This window comes from Physeter macrocephalus, chromosome 1 (genome assembly GCF_002837175.3).
Source record: "Physeter macrocephalus isolate SW-GA chromosome 1, ASM283717v5, whole genome shotgun sequence".
NCBI classification, from domain to species: Eukaryota; Metazoa; Chordata; class Mammalia; order Artiodactyla; family Physeteridae; genus Physeter; species Physeter macrocephalus.
The window spans coordinates 35,492,333-35,512,723 of NC_041214.2; the positions used below are offsets into that span (position 1 = coordinate 35,492,333).

A 20,391-nucleotide genomic window follows, 5' to 3' on the forward strand; every position below is an offset into this window, starting at 1 on the left:
AGATCATCCAAGCAGAAAATAAATAAGGAAACACAAGCTTTAAATGATACATTAAACAAGATGGACTTAATTGATATTTATAGGACATTCCATCCAAAAACAACAAAATACACTTTCTTCTCAGGTTCTCATGGAATTTTCTCCAGGATGGATTATATCTTGGGTCACAAATCAAGCCTAAGTAAATTTAAGAAAATTGAAATCATATCAAGTATCTTTTCCTACTACAATGCTATGAAACTAGATATCAATTACAGGAAAAAAGCTGTAAAAATACAAACACATGAATTGAAATCATATCAAGTATCTTTTCCTACTACAATGCTATGAAACTAGATATCAATTACAGGAAAAAAGCTGTAAAAAATACAAACACATGGAGGCTAAACAATACACTACTTAATAACTAAGAGATCACTGAAAAAATCAGACAAGAAATCAAAAAATACCTAGAAACAAATGAAAATGAAAACAGATAACCCAAAACCTATGCGATGCAGCAAAAACAGTTCTAAGAGGGAAGTTTATAGCAATACAATCCTACCTTAAAAAACAAGAAACATCTCAAATAAACAACCTAACCTTACACCTAAAGCAATTAGAGAAAGAAGAACAAAAAAACGCCAAAGTTAGGAGGAGGAAAGAAATAAATATCAGATCAGAAATAAATGAAAAAAAAATGAAGGAAACAATAACTGCAGAGATACAAAGGATCATAAGCGATTACCACAAGCAACTCTATGCCAAAAACTGGACAACCTGGAAGAAATGGAAAAATTCTTAGGAAAGCACAATCTTCTGAGACTGAAACAGGAAGAAATAGAAAATATAAACAGACCATTCACAAGCACTGAAATTGAAACTGTGATGAAAAATCTTCCAACAAACAAACGCCCAGGACCAAATGGCTTCACAGGCGAATTCTATCATTTAGAGAAGAGCTAACACCTTTCCTTCTCAAACACTTCCAAACTATAGCACATATGATCATCTCAATAGATGCAGAGAAAGCTTTTGAAAAAATTCAACACGTATTTATGATATAAACCCTCCAGGAAGTAGGCATAGAGACAACTTACCTGAACATAATAAAGGCCATATATAACAAACCCACAGCCAACATCATCCTCAATGGGGAAAAACTGAAACCGTTTCCACTAAGATCAGGAACAAGTCAAGGTTGCCCACTCACACCACTGTAATTCAACATTGTTTTGGAAATTTTAGCCACAGCAATCATAGAAGAAAAAGGAATCCAAATTGGAAAAGAAGAAGTAAAGCTGTCACTGTTTGCAGATGACATGATGCTATACATAGAGAATCCTAAAGATGTTACCAGAAAACTACTAGAGCTAATCAATGAATCTGGTAAAGTAGCGGGATACAAAATTAATGCACAGAAATCTCTTGCATTCCTATACACTAATGATGAAATATCTGAAAGTGAAATTAAGGAAACACTCCCATTTACCATTGCAACAAAAAGAATAAAATACGTAGGAATAAACCTACCTAGGAGACAAAAGACCTGTATGCAGAAAAATATAAGACACTGATGAAAAAATTAAAGATGATACAAATAGATGGAGAGATACACCATGTTCTTGGATTGGACGAATCAGCATTGTGAAAATGACTATACTACCCAAAGCAATCTACAGATTCAATGCAATTCCTATCAAACTACCACTGGCATTTTTCACAGAACTAGAACAAAAAATTTCACAATTTGTATGGAAACACAAAAGACCCTGAATAGCCAAAGTAATCTTGAGAAAGAAAAACAGAGCTGGAGGAATCAGGCTCCCTGACTTCAGATTATACTACAAAGCTACAGTAATCAAGACAGTATGGTACTGGCACAAAAACAGAAATAGAGATCACTGGAACAGGATCCAAAGCCCAGAGATAAACCCATGCACATATGGTCACCTTATTTTTGATAAATGAAGCAAGAATATTCAATGGAGAAAAGACAGCCTTTTCAATAAGTGGTGCTGGGAAAACTGGACAGCTACGTGTAAAAGAATGAAATTAGGACACTCACTAACACCATACACAAAAATAAACTCAAAATGAATTAAAGACCTATATATAAGGCCAGACACTATCAAATTGTTAGAGGAGAACATAGGTAGAACACTCTATGACATAAATCACAGCAAGATCCTTTTTGACCCACCTTCTAGGAAAATGGAAATAAAAACAAAAATAAACAAATGGCACTTAATGAAACTTAAAAGCTTTTGAACAGCAAAGGAAATCATAAACGAGACGAAAAGACAACCCTTAGAATGGGAGAAAATATTTGGAAATGAAGCAACTGACAAAGGATTAACCTCCAATTTTAGAAGCAGCTCGTGCAACTCAGTATCAAAAAAACAAACAACCCCATCCAAAAATGGGTAGAAGACCTAAATAGACATTCTCCAAAGAAGACATACAGATGGCCAAGAAGCACATGAGAAGCTGCTCAACATCACTAATTATTAGAGAAATGCAAATTAAAACTACAGTGAGGTATCACTTCACACCAGTTAAAATGGACGTCATCAGAAAATCTACAAACAGCAAATGCTGGAGAGGGTGTGGAGAAAAGGGAACCCTCTGGCCCTGTTGGTGGGAATGTAAATTGATGCAGCCACTATGGAGAACAGTATGGAGGTTCCTTAAAAAACTAAAAATAGAATTACCATATGCTCCAGCAATCCCACTACTGGGCATAATTCAAAAAGACACATGCACCCCAATATTCATTGAAGCACTATTTAAAATAGCCAGGTCATGGAAACAAGCTAAATGCCCATCGACAGACGAATGGATAAAGAAGATGTGGTACATATATACAATGGACTATTACTCAGCCACAAAAAGGAATGAAAATGGGTCATTTGTAGAGACGTGAATGGATCTAGAGACTGTCATAGAGAGTGAAGTAAGTCAGAAAGAGAAAAACAAATATCGTATATTAACGTATATATGTGGAACCTAGAAAAATGGTACAGATGAACCAGTTTTCAGGGCAGAAATTGAGACACAGACGTAGAGAACAAATGTATGGACACCAAGGGGGGAAAGCCGCTGGGGGTGAGGGTGGGGGTGTGATGAATTGGGCGATTGGGATTGACATGTATATACTGATATGTATAAAATGGATGACTAATAAGAACCTGCTGTATAAAAAAATAAATAAAATAAAAATAATACAGATAGAAACCTTGTAACTTTGACCCAGTTTCCCCCAATTGCAACATCTTATCAAACTATAATACATTATCAGAACCAAGATATTGTCATCAATACAGTCAAGATACAGAACATTTCCATTACCACAAAGAGCCCTCATGTTGTCTTTTTATAGCTGCACCCACTTCACTCTCACCCCTCCTTCCTCCTTAACTCCTTGCAACAACTAATTTGTTTTCATCTTTATAATTTTGTCATTTCAGAAAAGAAATTATACAGTATTTAAACTTTTGGGTTTTTTTTTTTTCATTCAGCATAATTCTTTGGAGATTCATCCAGGTTATATGTATCAGTAGCTGGCTTCTTTTTATTGCTGAGTAGTATTCCTTGGTGTGGATTATCACAGTTTAACTATTCACCTGTTGAGGGATATTTGGGTTATTTTCAGTTTTGAGCTGTTTCAAATAAAGCTGCTATAAACATTCAGGTATAGGTTTTAGCATCAACTTAAGTCTTTATTTCTCTGGTATAAATGCCTAAAAATGCAGTTGCTGGGTCATACGGTAGTTGCATGTTTAGTTTTTTAAGAAACCACCAAACTGTCTTCTAGAATGACTATGCCATTTTTCATTCTCACCAGCTGTGTATGAGTGATCCAGTTTCTTAGGAGAACATTATGTATAATGTTGGCTGTAGTTTTTTTGTAGATGTTCTTTGTTAAGTTGAATTCCCCTCTATAACTAGTTTTCTGAGAGTTTTTATCATGAATGAATGTTGAATTTTGTCAAATGATTTTTCTGCATTAATTTGTATGACCATGTGATTTTTTTTTCAGCTTGTTAATATGATGGAGTACAGTGATGGATTTTCAATACTAACTAGCTTTGCATCCTTAAAATAAACCCTACTTTGTCATTATGTATAATTCTTTTTATTTTTTTGAAAGTTTTTTTTTAATTTACTATTTATTTATTTATTTTGGCTGCACCAGGTCTTAGTTGCGGTATGCGTGATCTTTAGTTGCAGCATGTGGACTCTCTTAGTTGTGGCACATGGGTTCTTAGTTGAGGCATGGAGACTTCTTAGTTGTGGCATGCGAACCCTTAGTTGCTGCATGCATGCAGGATCTAGTTCCCCGACCAGGGATTGATCATGGGCCCCCTGCATTGGGAGCACAGAGTCTAACCCACTGGCCCACCAGGGAAGTCCCGAGAGTTGTTCTACTTGGTGGAAATTTTTAGGACTTCAAGCCTGAGAGGCAGCATCTCAAGTAACCCTGAGAGAACTGTTCCTAGGAGGGAGCCAGAATATATAGGAGTTTTGCAACAAAGGGCAGGTAGTCTGAACATCAAAAGATTATTGTTAATTAAAGAAAACCATATTGTCTAGATTTATGTTAATTCTTCTTTAGTCATTTGGTAGAGTTCTCCAATGAAACCATTTGGGCCTAGAGATTTGGTCTGGTGGTAGTTTTTAATTTACAATTCAGTTTCCTTAATAGTTATAGGGTTATTCACATTATCTATTTTATATTGAATGAATTGTGGTTGTTTGTATTTTTTGAGGAAGTGATCCATTTTGTCTAAGCTGTCAATTTTATGTGTTTAGTGTTGTTCATAATATTCTCCTGTTATCCTATTGATGTCTGCAGGGTCTTCAGTGATACCCTATTTCATTACTGAAATTAGTTATTTGTGCCTTCCTTTTCCTTTGTCTGTCTTGTTAGAGGTCTGTCAATTTTACTGGTCTTTTCAAAGAATATATATTAATTATTAATATATAAAATTATACAATATAATAATTGATATTACTTAACCTTAACAAGATCTTTGTTTCATTGATTTTCTCTATTTTTTTGGTTTTGTTTTCAATTTTATTGATTTCTGCTATTTATCATTTCCTTTCTTTTGCTTTCTTCAGACTTATTTTGCTCTTTTTTTCTAGGTTCTTGGTGCGGTAGCAAGGAGTATTGATGTGAGACATTTCCTCTTTTCTAATCTATGTGTTTAGTGCTGTAAATTTTCCTCTCAACACTGCTTTACCTGTATTCCACAAATTTTTATGTATTGTATTTTCATATTAATCCCATCAGGTATTTTTCAATTTTCCTTGAGATCCTCTTTTTAAAAAAATTTTTAATTAATTAATTTGTTTATTTTAATGCTATTCGTTAAAAAAATTTTTTTGGTCTATTTTCTCTCTGTGGTTCAGATTGGGCAATTGCTATTGTACTGTCTTCCAGTTCACTGATTTGTTCCTTTGTCCCCTCCATTCTGCTGTTGAGCCCATCCACTGAGCTTTTTATTTAAATGGTTATATTTTTCAGTTACAAAATATCCATTTTTTTCTTCTTTATTTCTTTTTAGTAATTTCATTACTAAGACTTAAGTTCCTTTGCTGAGGCTTTCTGTTTTCTCATTTGTTTCAGTTGTGTTTCTATTTACTGATTGAAGCATTTTTATCATAGTTGCTTTAAAATCTTTGTCAGAAATTATAAAATTTCTGTTATCTCAGAGTTGTCATCATCATAAATTTTAAGACTTCCTGGGTTTTGGCATGACAAAGAATTTTTTTTTAAAACCTAGACATTTTCATATTATGTTATGAGATTCTGGATCTTATTTAAACTTTCTATTTTAGCTGGGTTTCTCTGACACTGCTCTGTTAGAGGAAAGGGTTGCACCTCATTACTGCCAGGCAGAGGTAGGTAGAAGTCCAGCTTCCCGCTCAGCCTCCACTGATTGATAGCTGAGGAAAGGGGTGCATTCTCATCACTGAGTGGTCCCCAATGACATCATAGAGGGGAGGGAACTTGTTCCTGGTGTCGCTCCTTACTTGACCCTCTCTGTCTGATACCACCCTGGCAAGGATGTTGAGATACCTCATCTCAGCACTCACAAGGGTGGAAGTCTGTGCTGGCATGAGTAGGAGTGGGACCAGTGCTTTTTTCTTTAGTATTGGCTTGGGTAGAGTGGTTATTCTCTAAGTTTTCTGTCTTTCTAGCTGCCCCTTCCCAATCCTTCAGCTAAAGACAGTATTTGTTGAGGCTGTTTTTTGTTTGATTTTTGTCTGTGCTCATTGGTATTTCCAGGTTGCTGGCTTCTTCAGCTCCAAGTCTGGGATATATGAGAGAAAGAGGAAATGGAAGGAACTTACTACCATGTTGTTCTTCTGTTCCCAAAGTCCCTGGCCAGTCTGGCTTCTTCTTTCTACCTTTCAGAGTCTTCCTGTGATTGTTCTATGGATGATGCTCAAGATTTTAGTTGTACTTTGCAGGAGGAATAGGGAAAAGTACATCTATTCCATCTTCCTGGAAATAGAAGTCTTTGGAAATACCAATTTCATAATTTGTGCAAGTATTCTATAAACCACAATGTGGAGCTCTCTGGGAAAACCTGAACTGGAGAATAGGGACTGGTGCTGAAGCTGAGGTAGAGTCTGCTCCACTCTAGATCTGGGGCTTGGGAAACACACACTCAGGCATGTATGCAGAGCACATAAATTTAGCAACTGAGATGAAATGGATCAATTCCTCAAAAGCCACAAAATACCAAAACTCACTGAATGTGAAATAGATAACCTGAATGGTTCTACAACTATTAAAGAAGCTGAATACACAGTTTAAAATATCCTGAGAAAAGAAATCTTCAGGCCCAAATGGTATCATCACTGGTAAATTCTGCTAAACAGTTAAAGAAGAAATAACACAAATTCTACACAATCTCTTCCAGAAAAACAAAGAGGAGGAAGCACGTGCCAACTCATTTATGAGACCAGAATTACACTAATCCAAAACCAGACAAGAACAAACTACAAACCAGTATAGATGCAAAAACCTAGCAAATGTAATCCAGCAATATATAAAAAGAACAACCAAGTGAGGTTTATCCCAGGAATGCAAAGCTGATTCATATTCACATATCAATCATTAAGAAAATTAATCATTGTAATGTGCCATATTAACAACCTAGAAAAGAAAAACCACATGATCATATTGATTGATAGAAAAAGGCACTTGACAAAATTCAGCATCTATTCATGATAAAACTCTCAGCATACTAGAGATAGAAAGGAATTTATTTAACCTGATATGGAGCATCTAAAAATTCTACAGCCAACATCGTACTTAATAATGAAAGACTGAATATTTTAATTTCCAAGATTGGGAACAAAGCAAGGATGTTTACTCTCACCACTGCTCTTTTTTTTTTAACACTTTTAAAATTTTAATTAATTTATTTATTTTTAGCTGTGTTGGGTTTTCATTGCTGCCCGCAGGCTTTCTCTAGTTGGGGCGAGCGGGGCTACTCTTCATTGCAGTGCGCGGACTTCTCATTGCAGTGGCTTCTCTTGTTGCGGAGCATGGGCTCTAGGTGCGCAAACTTCAGTAGTTGTGTCATGTGGGCTCACTAGTTGTGGCTCACAGGCTTTAGAGCATAAGCTCAGTAGTTTTGGCACACGGGCTTAGTTGCTCCGCGGCATGTGGGATCTTCCTAGACCAGGGCTCGAACCCATGTCCCCTGCATTGGCAGGCAGATTCTTAACCACTGTGCCACAAGGGAAATCCCACCACCACTGCTCTTTATCATCATAGAGGAAGTCTTAGCCATTGTGGTGAGACAGGAAAAAGAAATAAAGTGCATAGTTGGGGGAAAAAAATAAATAAAACTGCCCGTCTTTGCAGACAACATGACTGTGTAGAAAATCCTTAGGAATCTACCAAACAAAACAAAACAATCCTCCTAGAACTAATAATAAGCGAGTTTAGCAAAGTCATAGGATTAAATCAACACATAAAATTAATTTTATTTCTGTATACTAGCAATGAACAATTTTATTTCTGTATACTAGCAGTGAATAATTGGAAGCTGAAATTTTTAAAATACCATTTACAATAGACTAAGAAAGGAAATAGGTACAAATCTAACAAAACATGTATATAATATACATGCTAAAAATTATAAAAGTGTAAAAGAAACCAAAAGAAGCCTAAATAAATACAGAGAAATACTGTGTTCATGGATTGGAAGGCTAACATAGTAAAGATGTCAGCTATTCTCAAGTTGATCTATAGATTTAATGTAATTCCAATCAGAATCCCAGCAGAACATTTTTGTAGATATAAGCAAGTTGATCCTAGAATTTATATGGAAATGCAGAGAAACTAAAATAATATAACAGTTTGAAAAAGAAGAGTAAAGTTGGAGGAATCACAGTATCTGATTGAAGACTTACTGTAAGCTATGACAATCAAGACAGTGTGGTATAAGGAGAGACACATAGGTCTTTGGAACAGAATAGCAAGTCTAGAAATAGACTCATAAAAACATGGGTCAACTGACTTTTTTATATAGGTGAAAATATCACGAAGATTAAAGTCTCCTGACCTGGTATTAGGCAAAATGTTCTTAGACATGCACCAAAAACATGACACATAAGGGAAAAAAATTGACAAATTGTACTTCATTAAAATTGAACACTTTGGCACTATGAAAGTCACTATTAAGAGAATGAAAAAAGCTATGGACTGGGAGAAAGTGTTTGCAAATTGCCTATGTAACAAATGACTGAATAATGAACTCTCTAAGCCCAGCTCTCTAAGCCCCAAATGACTTGAACAGACTTGTCACCAAACAGAATTTATAAATGGCAAATAAACACATCAAGAGGTGACCAATATCATCAGCAATTAGGGAAGTGCAAATTAAAACCACCATGAGATATCTCTGCACATTGTTAAAATGCCTAAATTTTAAAATACTGATGATAGCAAGTGCTGATGGTTTGGAGAGTAACTGGAACTCATATACTGCTGGTGGGAATGCAAAATGGTACAGTCACTCTGGAAAACTTTGACGGCTTCTTATAAGTATTTGCCACATGACCTAACAATTCCATTCCTGGTATTTGCTTTAAAAAATAAAAAGGTATGTTCACACAGAAACCCATATACAGGTATTTACAGAAGCTCTGTTAATAATTCACCAAAAACTGGAAACAACCCAACTGTCCTTCAACAGGTGAATGGAAAAACAAATTGTGGTACATCCCTACAATGGAATACTACCCAGTGATAAAGAAGAATGGACAGCTGATACACAGAACAATTCGGATGAAATTCAAAGGACTTATGCTGAGTGAAGGAAGCCTCTAAAGAATACATGCTAAATGATTCCATTTATATGACATTCTGGAAAAGGCAACAGTATAATAACTGAGAACCATTCAGTGGTTGCTAGAGGGCAGAAGTAGGGCTAAAAAGGGGCAGCATGAGGGAGTTTTGGGGGGGAGATGAAACTGTTCTGTATCTTGATTGTGGTTATACCAGTATATACATGTGTTAAAATTCATAGAACTGTTCACCAAAGAAAATGTTCATGTTTACTAAATAAATAATAGTAATAACACAACAAAGGATGCTGGACCATTCTCACACTGAAATTATCTTAGGAATTATCTAGATTGTCTATAAGCAGGTCCACCACCTTACATTTAACCAAGTTTCAATGGGAGTGTGCCGTTAGCATTCAGAAGGGCCAGTAAGGAGTGTCTTGGCAATAAGACAATTGCTCAGTTAGACCATCTTGACTTTAGACACCAGGATATCCAAAATAAATTATTTTTCTGAGCAAATAAAGTTTTTTTTCTAAAATCCACCAATGTTACCTGCAGCATTCCATGGGTATGTGGCTGGCTGGTTATTTCAAACAAATTAACACTTCCATTTAAAAATATATAGAGGACTTCTCCGGTGGCGCAGTGGTTAAGAATCCGCCTGCCAATGCAGGGAACATGGATTCGAACCCCGGTCCGGGAAGATCCCACATGTCGTGGAGCAACTAAGCTCGCGCGCCACAACTACTGAAGCCCACATGCCTAGAGCCTGTGCTCTGCAACAAGAGAGGCCACCACAATGAGAAGCCCACGCACCACAACGAAGAGTAGCCCCCACTCACCACAACTAGAGAAAGCCCGCATGCAGCAACTAAGACCCAACGCAGCCAAAGATAAAAATAAATAAATAAATAAATTTATTAAAAATATATAATAAAAATAAAAATATAGAAGTAAGGCTTGAGAACAGTCCTTGGCGTAGAGGATGTTTTCACCAAACTACCAGTCTGTGTTACATGTGGACCTCAGACACCAGCTTATCTCCTTCTTCTGCTGCCCTTTGCTCCCCTGCAGGAGGTGGTGGCTCACTGGATCGCTGAAAGCCGCATTGCCATTGAGGAGATCCGCTTGTTGACCTTGAAAGCTGCCCACAGCATTGATACTCTGGGCAGCTCTGGTGCTAAGAAGGAGGTGAGGCCCCTTGGACCACCATCTGCCAAGCCTTCTCCAAGAAGTTTGTCCCACTCTTTGGGCATTCCAGGTTTCATGGTGCCTTGAGGGCACTCAGAATATCGGAAGCTTCCATGTGATTTCGGTTTAAAAATTATAAATGTATAATTTATACATTTATAGTCACCTTTGCTAGTTTTCCTTTCACTGGGCTGCTTTAGGGAATGATTTTCAGGATGTAGAATATCTTCAGCTTTCTTGAGATGCAGCAACAGAAGGCAGAGAAGGTAGAGAAATACCAAAGTTTATACTGACTTGGAATTGTACCCGGTATGTTATTTTCTGCGAACCTCTTGACCTTGGGCAGAGTATCTGACATGTCTGCCTATGGCCTAGGGTTCTAGCGAAGACTGACCAAGTTGATACAGAATGCAGAGCACTGTGCTGCCACATAGAAATGTTTCATAGAAGACACCTCTCGTCCCCTGCCTTATGTTTCTGGCTTATTTGGAATAAGAACATGATCGTTTAATTATAAAAGCAATGAAATTGCCAAGGGAGAACTGATTATCGAAGACTTTTTAACTCTTTATGATCCCTAAGGTGATGAAAGTCACTTATCAGTTGCCTGAAATCCTTTCAGAAACAAGACAATGCAAGTAATAAATAAGTTAATAAAATGTGATTTGGAAGAGATATCTCTTTCCAGAAGGTCTGTGTTGACTGAAATATGTCCGTAAGCTGCATTAGTGGATCTTTGTTGGCTTTCATCAAAGATCATGTTTCAGTGGTGTGTGTATGTGGGAAAGTTCCCTTGTTTCTTTTCACAAAGAAAATACAGATTATATCAAATTCTATCACATTGTGTATTGTCTAAGAAAGCAACATTCTTTTCATATCTTGTTTATGTAGATTGCAATGATTAAAGTGGCTGCCCCTCGGGCCGTCTGCAAAATTATTGACCAGGCCATCCAAGTGTGTGGAGGTGCCGGCGTTTCCCACGAATACCCTCTGGCTAACATGTGAGTAGATGTCATTTAATCACCATCTACATTTGATGGGCTTGGAGTTAAAAATCTACAGATGGCTTGATACTAACTGTTTATGAAGAAAATAAAGATAACTAACTTACTTTAAAGCATAATTGAAGGCTAACTGAGGCAATATAGGTATTTTATTATAGAGCTCAGTACCAATAAATAGTTTTATGATTACAATTGTCATTTCACTCAATCATGTTCACTTTTACACTGAGAAGATGCACTGAGGGTTCCTGGGCTGTAAATAACTCATGGGGGTTCACCCTGGAACAGGAAGGAGAGGAGGGGAGCAGAGCAAGGCTTAGGTATGCACTTAGGACACTTTTACCACCCACACGTGGAGGCCGTGGCCAGACTGCAGCAGTGCGTGCCAGCCACCATCTCATGTCCACAAGTGCTTGCTGGGATCAAGAAAGAATACTCTCCACTGCCCATCACCACCGGGCATGGTGCCACCTTCTTTCTCACACTGGAGATAAGAGTCTGGTGCCCCATCAGTTTATCCCCCATCAATTTTTAATAAGAAAGAACTAAATATATAGTACTATATATTTATAGTATATAAATGTTATATATTCTTCATGGCCTGTGGATTACCTAAGATATCACCTAGTTCTAGCAAATACTAGTATCTACAGCAAACCAAGACTGAGATTAAGCCCACTGCACTGTGCCATTTAAGATTCCACTCCCAAGGTGAGGACTTGAAAATGGCATTTCACAGCCCTTGGGCTGACTTTCCTTGATTTTCCCTGTGCAATTTTTCTTATCATTGCCTTGGCGAGATTTCAAACACTAATAATCTTGGCTTAGAATCAGAGTGACTGATGTTAAAGCATCAGGTTCCTCTTTGATAAGTCCTGCCATCCCTGCTCTTTGTGTTTTTGCAGGTATGCCCTAACGCGAACTTTGCGCTTAGCAGATGGGCCCGATGAAGTTCACCTCTCGGCAGTCGCAAAAATGGAGCTGTGGGACCAAGCCAGAAGGCTGAGGGCCAAGGTGTAGAATTCATCAGCTCCAGCATTTGTATCTCATTCAGCTTTTGCAGCAGTTTAAGCACAGGATTAATTACTCACTTTGGTAAAGATTTGAGCATCTGTTTTAATCAATGGGTTTTGTCATTTCAAGGGTCACACTTAAAATCTTATAATTTCAAGGGTTTCAGTGAAAAAGGAAATTTCATAGCTGTTGTCATTCAGTCTAACACCTAAGCGTATAGCATTTATTTTTTAAACGCTCCTCTTGTAAAGAAATCATGAAATAAATTAGAGAACTAAAGCATAGCGTAAAAATATTTTCACATTTTTACTTTCAGGAATTGTTCCACTTAAATAACTATTCAAGGAATATTTAATCACTACTTTGTAAAAAATATTGTGGGATTCCCTTTTTAACATTGGTTTTAGGGGTTGGTTTAACACTTTGTGGTAATGTTTGCACTGGAGAAGGATGGATGACTGATTGGGTCATTTTAGAGTTTGTATTGCTATAAGCCTCTTCATAATTCAACAGGAAGCATTTATACATAAAATCTGATTGTTACTAGAAGACATGGCATCTTATTGAGAAAATATAATTAAGAAAAATTTTAATTATGTATAAAATGTTGATGCTAACAGTGGATAGTTTAACCTACAAGAAAGTTATGCAGTTTTGAGAGGAGATTAAAGACAGTGTTCTCTGAACACCATTCTGTTAATAGCAACACCCTAAGCCAATATCCTTGGAGCACTTTAAGTCAGCGCTGCCGAGGACTGCAGCCTGGGCCATGTTGTAAGTCTTGAGCACCTGAACTGTGGTCAGCATAACTGAGGAACTGAATTTTTGACTTTTTAAAATTTTAATTAATCTAAATATAGATTCTCAACTCAGTTACTGGAAAACTTTTAAGTATGCTTGGAATAACTTGGGTATGTGAATTGTCTTTTGCAAATGTAAATTTTATGAAATCTAAATACAGAGCAAGTATTTTGAATGAAAATTTAACATCCAAATTAAGAAAGTATAAAATATATACCAGATTTTGAAGACTCAGTATGGAAAAAAAAATTAAATGTCTCATTAATACTTTTTTAATATTGATTACATGCTGAAATGGTAATATTTTGGATATATGTTTGTGGAATTGGAATAGTTACTGGCAAATTTTTTAATTTTCAAATGAAAGTATTTTGAGTTTGGAAAGCTTTAAAACTGTTTTATTAGAAAGCATACACATCACATGAATTTATTGATGCGTAGAGATTATTTCAATCATTATTTAAATGTCATCTTGGAGTGGGGTTAGGGCCAGACATTTACGAAGCCCGTGTCATGTGGCCTTTGTAAACATTTGCCCTTGAGCCTTAACCTTGCTGCACCTCGTATTTCTTTTTGTACTTTGGGATTAACTTTTAAACCTAGAGGACCCTTATCTACTGAGGGCTTGTGTGGGAATCACTGAAGCCTTATAGAAGCACTTTGATACTTGTGAACCACAATAAAGTACTTTATAAGGCATCCTTATTTAAAGTGGATAAAATCTTATAACCCAAGCTGGTCAACCTTATTACTAGTTTTAAAAGCTGTGACTTAGGAGAAATCAGGATTGTTTCTGAACAATTAGAATTAAAAGTTAATATCTGGTAGTTGTAATTTTGTGCTAATTTTTTCCTCTTTGAGAAAAACTGGCTATATTGGTGGTTGATTCATTTCAGTTCATCTGTTTTTATCTATGTCACATCCACAGCCATCCCCCCATGTGATCCATATTCACCTCTCTCACCTACTTTTAATTTATTCAGATAAAATCATGTTAAAAAAGAGTAGTAAAAGTTATTGAAACGGAAAATTCCAGTCTCCAAAGGATAAAGTAAGATCAAGGGAACTATGCCTCAGTCACAGTGAGTGAATGACTGTAAACATGGGAGTGGCAGGGCCATTTCTGGGGTCTCCTCAGGCTGTCACTGTGGGTCACTCTGAGCAGTCCACCCAGGACAGTCAGCCAGGTTTGCCAGGAATTTGAACCCACACAGCTGTAAAATGAGAAGCAGCCCTTCAGGGTGACCCCACGCGGGAAGGCAGGAAGAAGGGGAGAGCTCACCAGTCAGAGCTTTACCCAAGATTTGTGGTGTGGGCAGCAGCAGGAGAGGAGGGGCTGTGGCTGCCCAGCAGGAAGTCACCATAAAGCTCTACACATAAGCAGTCACAGAAGGTGTGGCAGTGCTTATCCAAGGGAGCAGCCAGTTAAGGATCTCTGGGAGTTGACGTTCTAACCTTTTAAGAACACACAGGAGAAATTTCAGCTGATCACGGAGGAGCTGATTTCCTCATCAACCTGTTTACAAGGCTTCCCCCAGGTCCACGTCACTCCAGCTCTTCCCACAACTCTGGTCTACTTACATGTCATAGGCATGTGTGCATTTTGTCGAAGAAAATTAAAGTGGGTGACAGCAGCAAAGACCAATAGTAGCATGTAGGTGATTCAATAGATAGACTGCGTAAGGCTTGCAGACAAATACATCTCCCGTTTTTCTTGAATTAAGCCACAACAGTTGCTGGGAAATTCAGAAGAAGGCACTTCTCACCCAGGCTTCTGAAGGATTTAAATTAGTAAAGTTCTTAAATAAAGGATATTCTAAAATGAAATGTATTTAAGAAAATGACTGCTATGAATAAATGCTTGATTTCAGTCAAGCCGGGTAGCCTCAGCCAGACCTCTCTTTTCCCCAGGCGCCCAATGATCCTTCCCCAAGAAGCAGAGTGGAAGGGGTGCAGGCCAAGCAGTGGGCCTCCTGTTAGCACTTGGGACCAATGTTTGTCAGTTACACCTATTTCCCCACTCTCCCTTTGCCTGGATTACTGTGGTAGTCTTCTAACTGGGCTTCAAATTTGTTCTCATAGCAGCCAGCCTGAACCTCTCAAAATGCTGCAGTGGCTTTCCATCTCACTAGGAATAAAACCCTAACCCTCACCTTGGCTGACAAGGATCCACCTGAGCTTGTCCCCAGTACCTCTCTGCACTCACCCACCTGCCTCCCTCCAAACAGCCTCTGGACTGTGCTTTCAACAGACCAGACCACCACAGCTGGGCCTCGGAGTCTTGGCTCTCACTCTTTTCTCTGCCTGGGAAGACCTACCCTGAGATTACCAAATGCCTGCTCCAAAGTCACCTTGTCGAAAGGTCCTTTCTTGAGCACTTGTTCTGAACTAGCACCACCTGCTGTCACTCTCTAGCCTCTTTACCTGCCATTCTTTTCACAGCACTTATCACTTGACATATCTACTTATTTATGGTCTGTCTTCTCACTAGAGTCCACTTTTTTTGTGTACTGGAACCATGCCTGGCTGGTATGCACTCAAAAAAAGTATGAATGAATGAATTCATGTGCATGGATGCTCTCCTTGTCCCTGATTTGCAGTTGGCGAGAGGGCAAATCATTTACTTATAGGTCTGCAAACAGAACAGAGCAGAAGCCTGAGCACCAGCCTGTGGGCACAGTGGTTGGACAACAGACCCAGAGTGGGTTACGGGTAACTGGAGAAACGCTGGGGCTGAAAAGGGATATTAGTGCCCCAGCGCACAGCAGTTTGGGCAGATCAGTTGATGAAATAGGTGTTTAATGAGTATTTTAACAATTTAGAGAATGCATGTTTACTTTTTAAAGTTTTCTTGATGTGGAATGCAGCCTAAGCAGCCAGAGTGCTGTGATCAGCTCGAGGTACAGAGGGAAGTCAGAGTAACTAAGAAAAACAAAACCACATTCAGTGATTGTTAGAATTTTCCAAATAATATTCTGGGAAGTGTCCTCACTTAATTCAGGGTAGACAAAGAGCATTCAGGGTCTATGATCCTGACACACTATTTTTCTTTTTTTGTTGTCTCTTTCTCATTGTGATTATGTGATTATCATGAAGAAAATCCACAAACATTCTAGTGTAAGAGTGTGATTGCGATAACCTCTGTGAAACAAGGGCTTTTATCTGCTTTATCTTCACCCCAAAATATGTAAGGAAACAGAGGGTGATTGTCCTGAGCAGTGCCTCTCTGGGGCCCGCCTGACAGGTGGAGAATGGCATGTGGCCAGAAGCTCCTTTGCCCGCTGGGTTGATGGTTGTTACCAGCCGGTGGAAAGTCTTGTTTCACTCTTTTAAACAAGTGAAAGTGGAGGCTGCAGATGCCTCCTCACCCCCCTGCCCTGGCCTCTGTGACTTCCATTTATACTGGTTTTTCCTTACTGCATACGAGCCACACCGGCCCTCTGCTGTTCCACGGATACCCCAGATTTTTTTTAAAATTAGAAACTATATATATTGTTTCCTGTTAAAATAGGGCACTCATGAGAAACAAATGTGCAAAAAGAACATTCCTGTGTTTTCTCACTTATCCCAACAGACCTGGGCTATTGATTCCAAACCTTCCTCACTCTGTACAGGGGAAGGCTCTCCACCTACTCCCAGGAAATTAGGCTACTCTAGTTTTAACTTTGATTACTCGCATGCATGAAAAACAGACCAAAACCCAACTGTTAACAGGCTACCTGTCCTTAGGCACACAGGCCCAGTCCACTTGGATAGACAGACAGACGTGAGCCTCAAGTCCACATCCCCCTGTGTAGGCCAGGATTAGAGGTACCCTGGTAGTCAAGTGGGTGCTGCTGGCTAGGGATCGAAGAAGACCCCAGCTCCTGGTCAGCTGGCTGAAAACATGCAGCCTCCAGTGAGAGGCTGAGATCCCTCCTTTTTAAAAAAATAAATTTTATGTATTTATTTATTTTTGGCTGCGTTGGGTCTTTGTTGCTGTGCGTGGGTTTTCTCTAGTTGTGGCGAGTGGGGGCTACTCTTTGTTGCGGCGCACGGGCTTCTCATTTTGTTGGCTTCTCTTGTTGGGGAGCACGGGCTCTAGGCATGCAGGCTTCAGTAGTTGTGGCGTGCGGGATCAGGAGTTGTGGCTCACGGGCTCTAGAGCGCAGGCTCAGTAGTTGTGGTGCATGGACTTAGTTGCTCCGCGGCATGTGGGATCTTCCTGGACCAGGGCTTGAACCCATGTCCCCTGCATTGGCAGGCAGATTCTTAACCACTGCGCCACCAGGGAAGCCCTGAAGTCCCTTCTTAACAAGGAATATTTTGGGTGAAGTAGGGCACCCATCTGGCCACAAACGGTATCTGGTCTAGAAGCTACGTATATTCTCTTGTGATTCCTTAAACCGACAAAAGTGAATTCAAGTTTCAAAATGGCACATCAAGTTATACAAAGTAGAGAATGTCATTAAGGCAAGGGTCTCATCATGTCCTCACACAGACTCTGACCCCACCCCTCCCCCTCCCCTCCCCCTCAGGACCACTGCTCCTTGTGGGCAAGAGCTTCCAGCATCCAGAAGCCTTGAGCAACCTGCAGCCTCACAAGTTGGGGGTGGCCCAACCCCACATTCTCAAGGCTTGCTCCCTTCCTGTAAATGTAACATTCTAGGTATTCCCTCTGTGATCACCCTATCTAAATGTCTCTGCCCTTCTAACACACACACACACACACACATACACACACACATGCACACACTCCTTCCCTGGTTTGGCTTTCTCCTGAGAATGTCCATCTTGTAACATACTATGTATCTTTCCTTTTCATTTGGCTTATTATCCCCCCATTTCCCAATAAGAAGTATACTTGTGTTTTTGTCTCTTTGCTACACACTTAGTGTCTAGAACAATGCCCAGGGAGTGCTTAATAAGTCCTCACTAAACATCTGTTGACTGCCAGAGTGCAGGGATCCCAGGAACTTTGCTTTCCTTTCCATCGGAAGTATGGTAGCACAAGCTCCTGTTTACTCACTGGCCATGCAAATGCTTAAAAGAAGATGCTCTAAAGCCATGCTTCTCAATCCTGGCTGAGCATCAGAATCCCCTGAGGTGTTTGAGCTGCTCCAGCCCAGCCCCAATCCAGGGCTGGTGATGGTGACTTCAGTGGTAACTGATGCACCAGAGATTCTGGAGAAACGAGGGCCTAGAGACTCACTCCCTGCAAATCCTGGTCAGATCTGTTTTAGGGTGTCTGGCTGAAAACCCCGGGAAGAGACTGGCTAACGTGTGCTAAAGGGAATTTGCTAGGTGGGCATGGAAGCAGAAGACCAAGAAAGCCTGGAGGGTCTCACCAGGAAAGGACACAGGGAGGGAGAGTGACCGACAAGCAGGGCTGACCTCCCTTGGCCTCCCCCGCCCTCAGTCTGCGCCTCGCCCGCTGCCTCACCCGATCAAGCTCTGAGGGGCGGCTGGTTGGCCAAGCTCAGCTCACAGGTCACTGGGGCCTATCCTGGAACAGGGAGAAAAAAGAGAAATATAGTGCCTGCCTCATATGTGATTTTAAATTGTCTAGTGTCACATTTAAAGAAGTACAAAGCAACGTGAGAAATTAATTTTAACAATATATTTTACTTAACCTAATATATCCAAATATTATCATTTCAACACGTAATCAATATAAAAAATTACCAGTAAGATATTTTGCACTTTTCCCCCCAAAATCCAGAGTATATTTTACATTTACAACACATCTCAATTTGGAAGCTAACTTTTCAATGGAAATACTTGAACTGTAAAAAGTTAACTATCTGTGGGTTTCATAAAATTTATAGTTGAAAAAGTAGGTCCACATATTGAATTGTTCCAAACACATTTATAAGTTTTCAAAAACTGAAATGAGCATCAGTTTTTAAACTTGAAGAAATTAATTAAAATGAAATTAAAAATTTAGTTTCTCAGATACATTTCAAGTGCTCAGTAGTCACACGTGGCCTGTGGCTGCTGTCCTGGCCAGGAGGTTCCTGAGACACCGACCCGCCAATCACACTCAGTGCAGGAAAGGCCTTGAGGCAGTAGATACGGAGAACAGATGCTGAGCAGCCAAAACCACTGTTTACTACTGTAACTAAGGGAAGGTAGTGTTTTTATATCTTCTATGCTTTTGTCTGGTGCAGGAAAAAGTTAACTCCAGTGTATTTCCTGTATTTCAAAACAAAACAAAACAAAACAAAACACACTCATCATGACAAGAACTGCTAAGCATCTCTAGTTTACCAAGGGTCCTGTGGTAAACCATTCCTGAAGATCATGTGAGGGAAAATTGCTGTTTGTTCAGGGCAGTTAGGGTTTCCAAGTAGGAAAAACGCTTGGCTCTAATACACGGAAATAGAAGGGTGTAAACTCAGTCTCTTGAGGTCACACAGTTGATTTGTGAGCAGAGTCCTCCCCACTTGGTGGAAATTAATGATGATCTTGTCATGGGAAATGGAGACAATACTTTTTTATAAAATTCAAGCTGTGATCATCAATTATTCTCTCCCAACACATCCTCTGCAAATTGTTTATGATGAGGTTTTTGGCTTGAGGGGAGATCGCCCCCAAATGGATTACTTGCTGCATTTCATTCCATTTAGTCCATCACAACTCCTATTATCTCTCTCCAAGATGCCAAACAAACTTTCTACTACTCAGGGACTAAGCCATGAAGGCAGCTGGAGGGAGGGCCCACTCATCAGGTGTGGATGTTCAGTGCCTACAAGGGCAGGCTCCCTTCTCCGAGTGCTGACAGCACACAAGCCTCCACTCACAGCCAGCTTTCACAGGTGACCTCAGGCCAGACCCGCCCAGACCTATGGACCCTGGCAGTCTCTCTGACCGCTTTGCTTGAAGTTAGATTTAAATTCCAAATCCATTTGAAACCTCTTTGCAAGAAGTCTCCTGCCAACCCATCAAGACAGCTGGACCAAATCCCAAAGGAGTAAATAATTTGACAGGCAAGCGTATAATATGTTGTGACCCTCACGTACTTAGTTAATGATTTTATTTGTTCTTTTTTTTTTTTTTTTTTTTTTTTTTTGTGGTATGCGGGCCTCCCTCTGCTGCGGCC

General features: G+C 39.3%; 1 protein-coding gene across 4 annotated transcripts in view; it reads left to right on the top strand.

Annotated features, from left to right (window-relative positions):
- The window catches only part of ACAD11 (acyl-CoA dehydrogenase family member 11), a 115,984-nt gene that overhangs the window by 83,270 nt on the left and 12,323 nt on the right, over positions 1-20,391 (top strand). For 2 of the 4 annotated variants that reach the window (XM_024131892.3, XM_024131893.3), the window contains 3 exons: positions 10,375-10,491; positions 11,383-11,492; positions 12,401-14,128. In XM_024131892.3, coding sequence (XP_023987660.1) covers positions 10,375-10,491; positions 11,383-11,492; positions 12,401-12,515 — 342 coding nt within the window. In that variant the 3' untranslated portion in view covers positions 12,516-14,128. Of the gene's footprint in view, positions 1-5,130; positions 5,211-10,374; positions 10,492-11,382; positions 11,493-12,400; positions 14,129-20,391 lie in introns of those variants that run through there. The other 2 variants (XR_003679737.2, XM_028489788.2) reach the window with 2 other exon arrangements.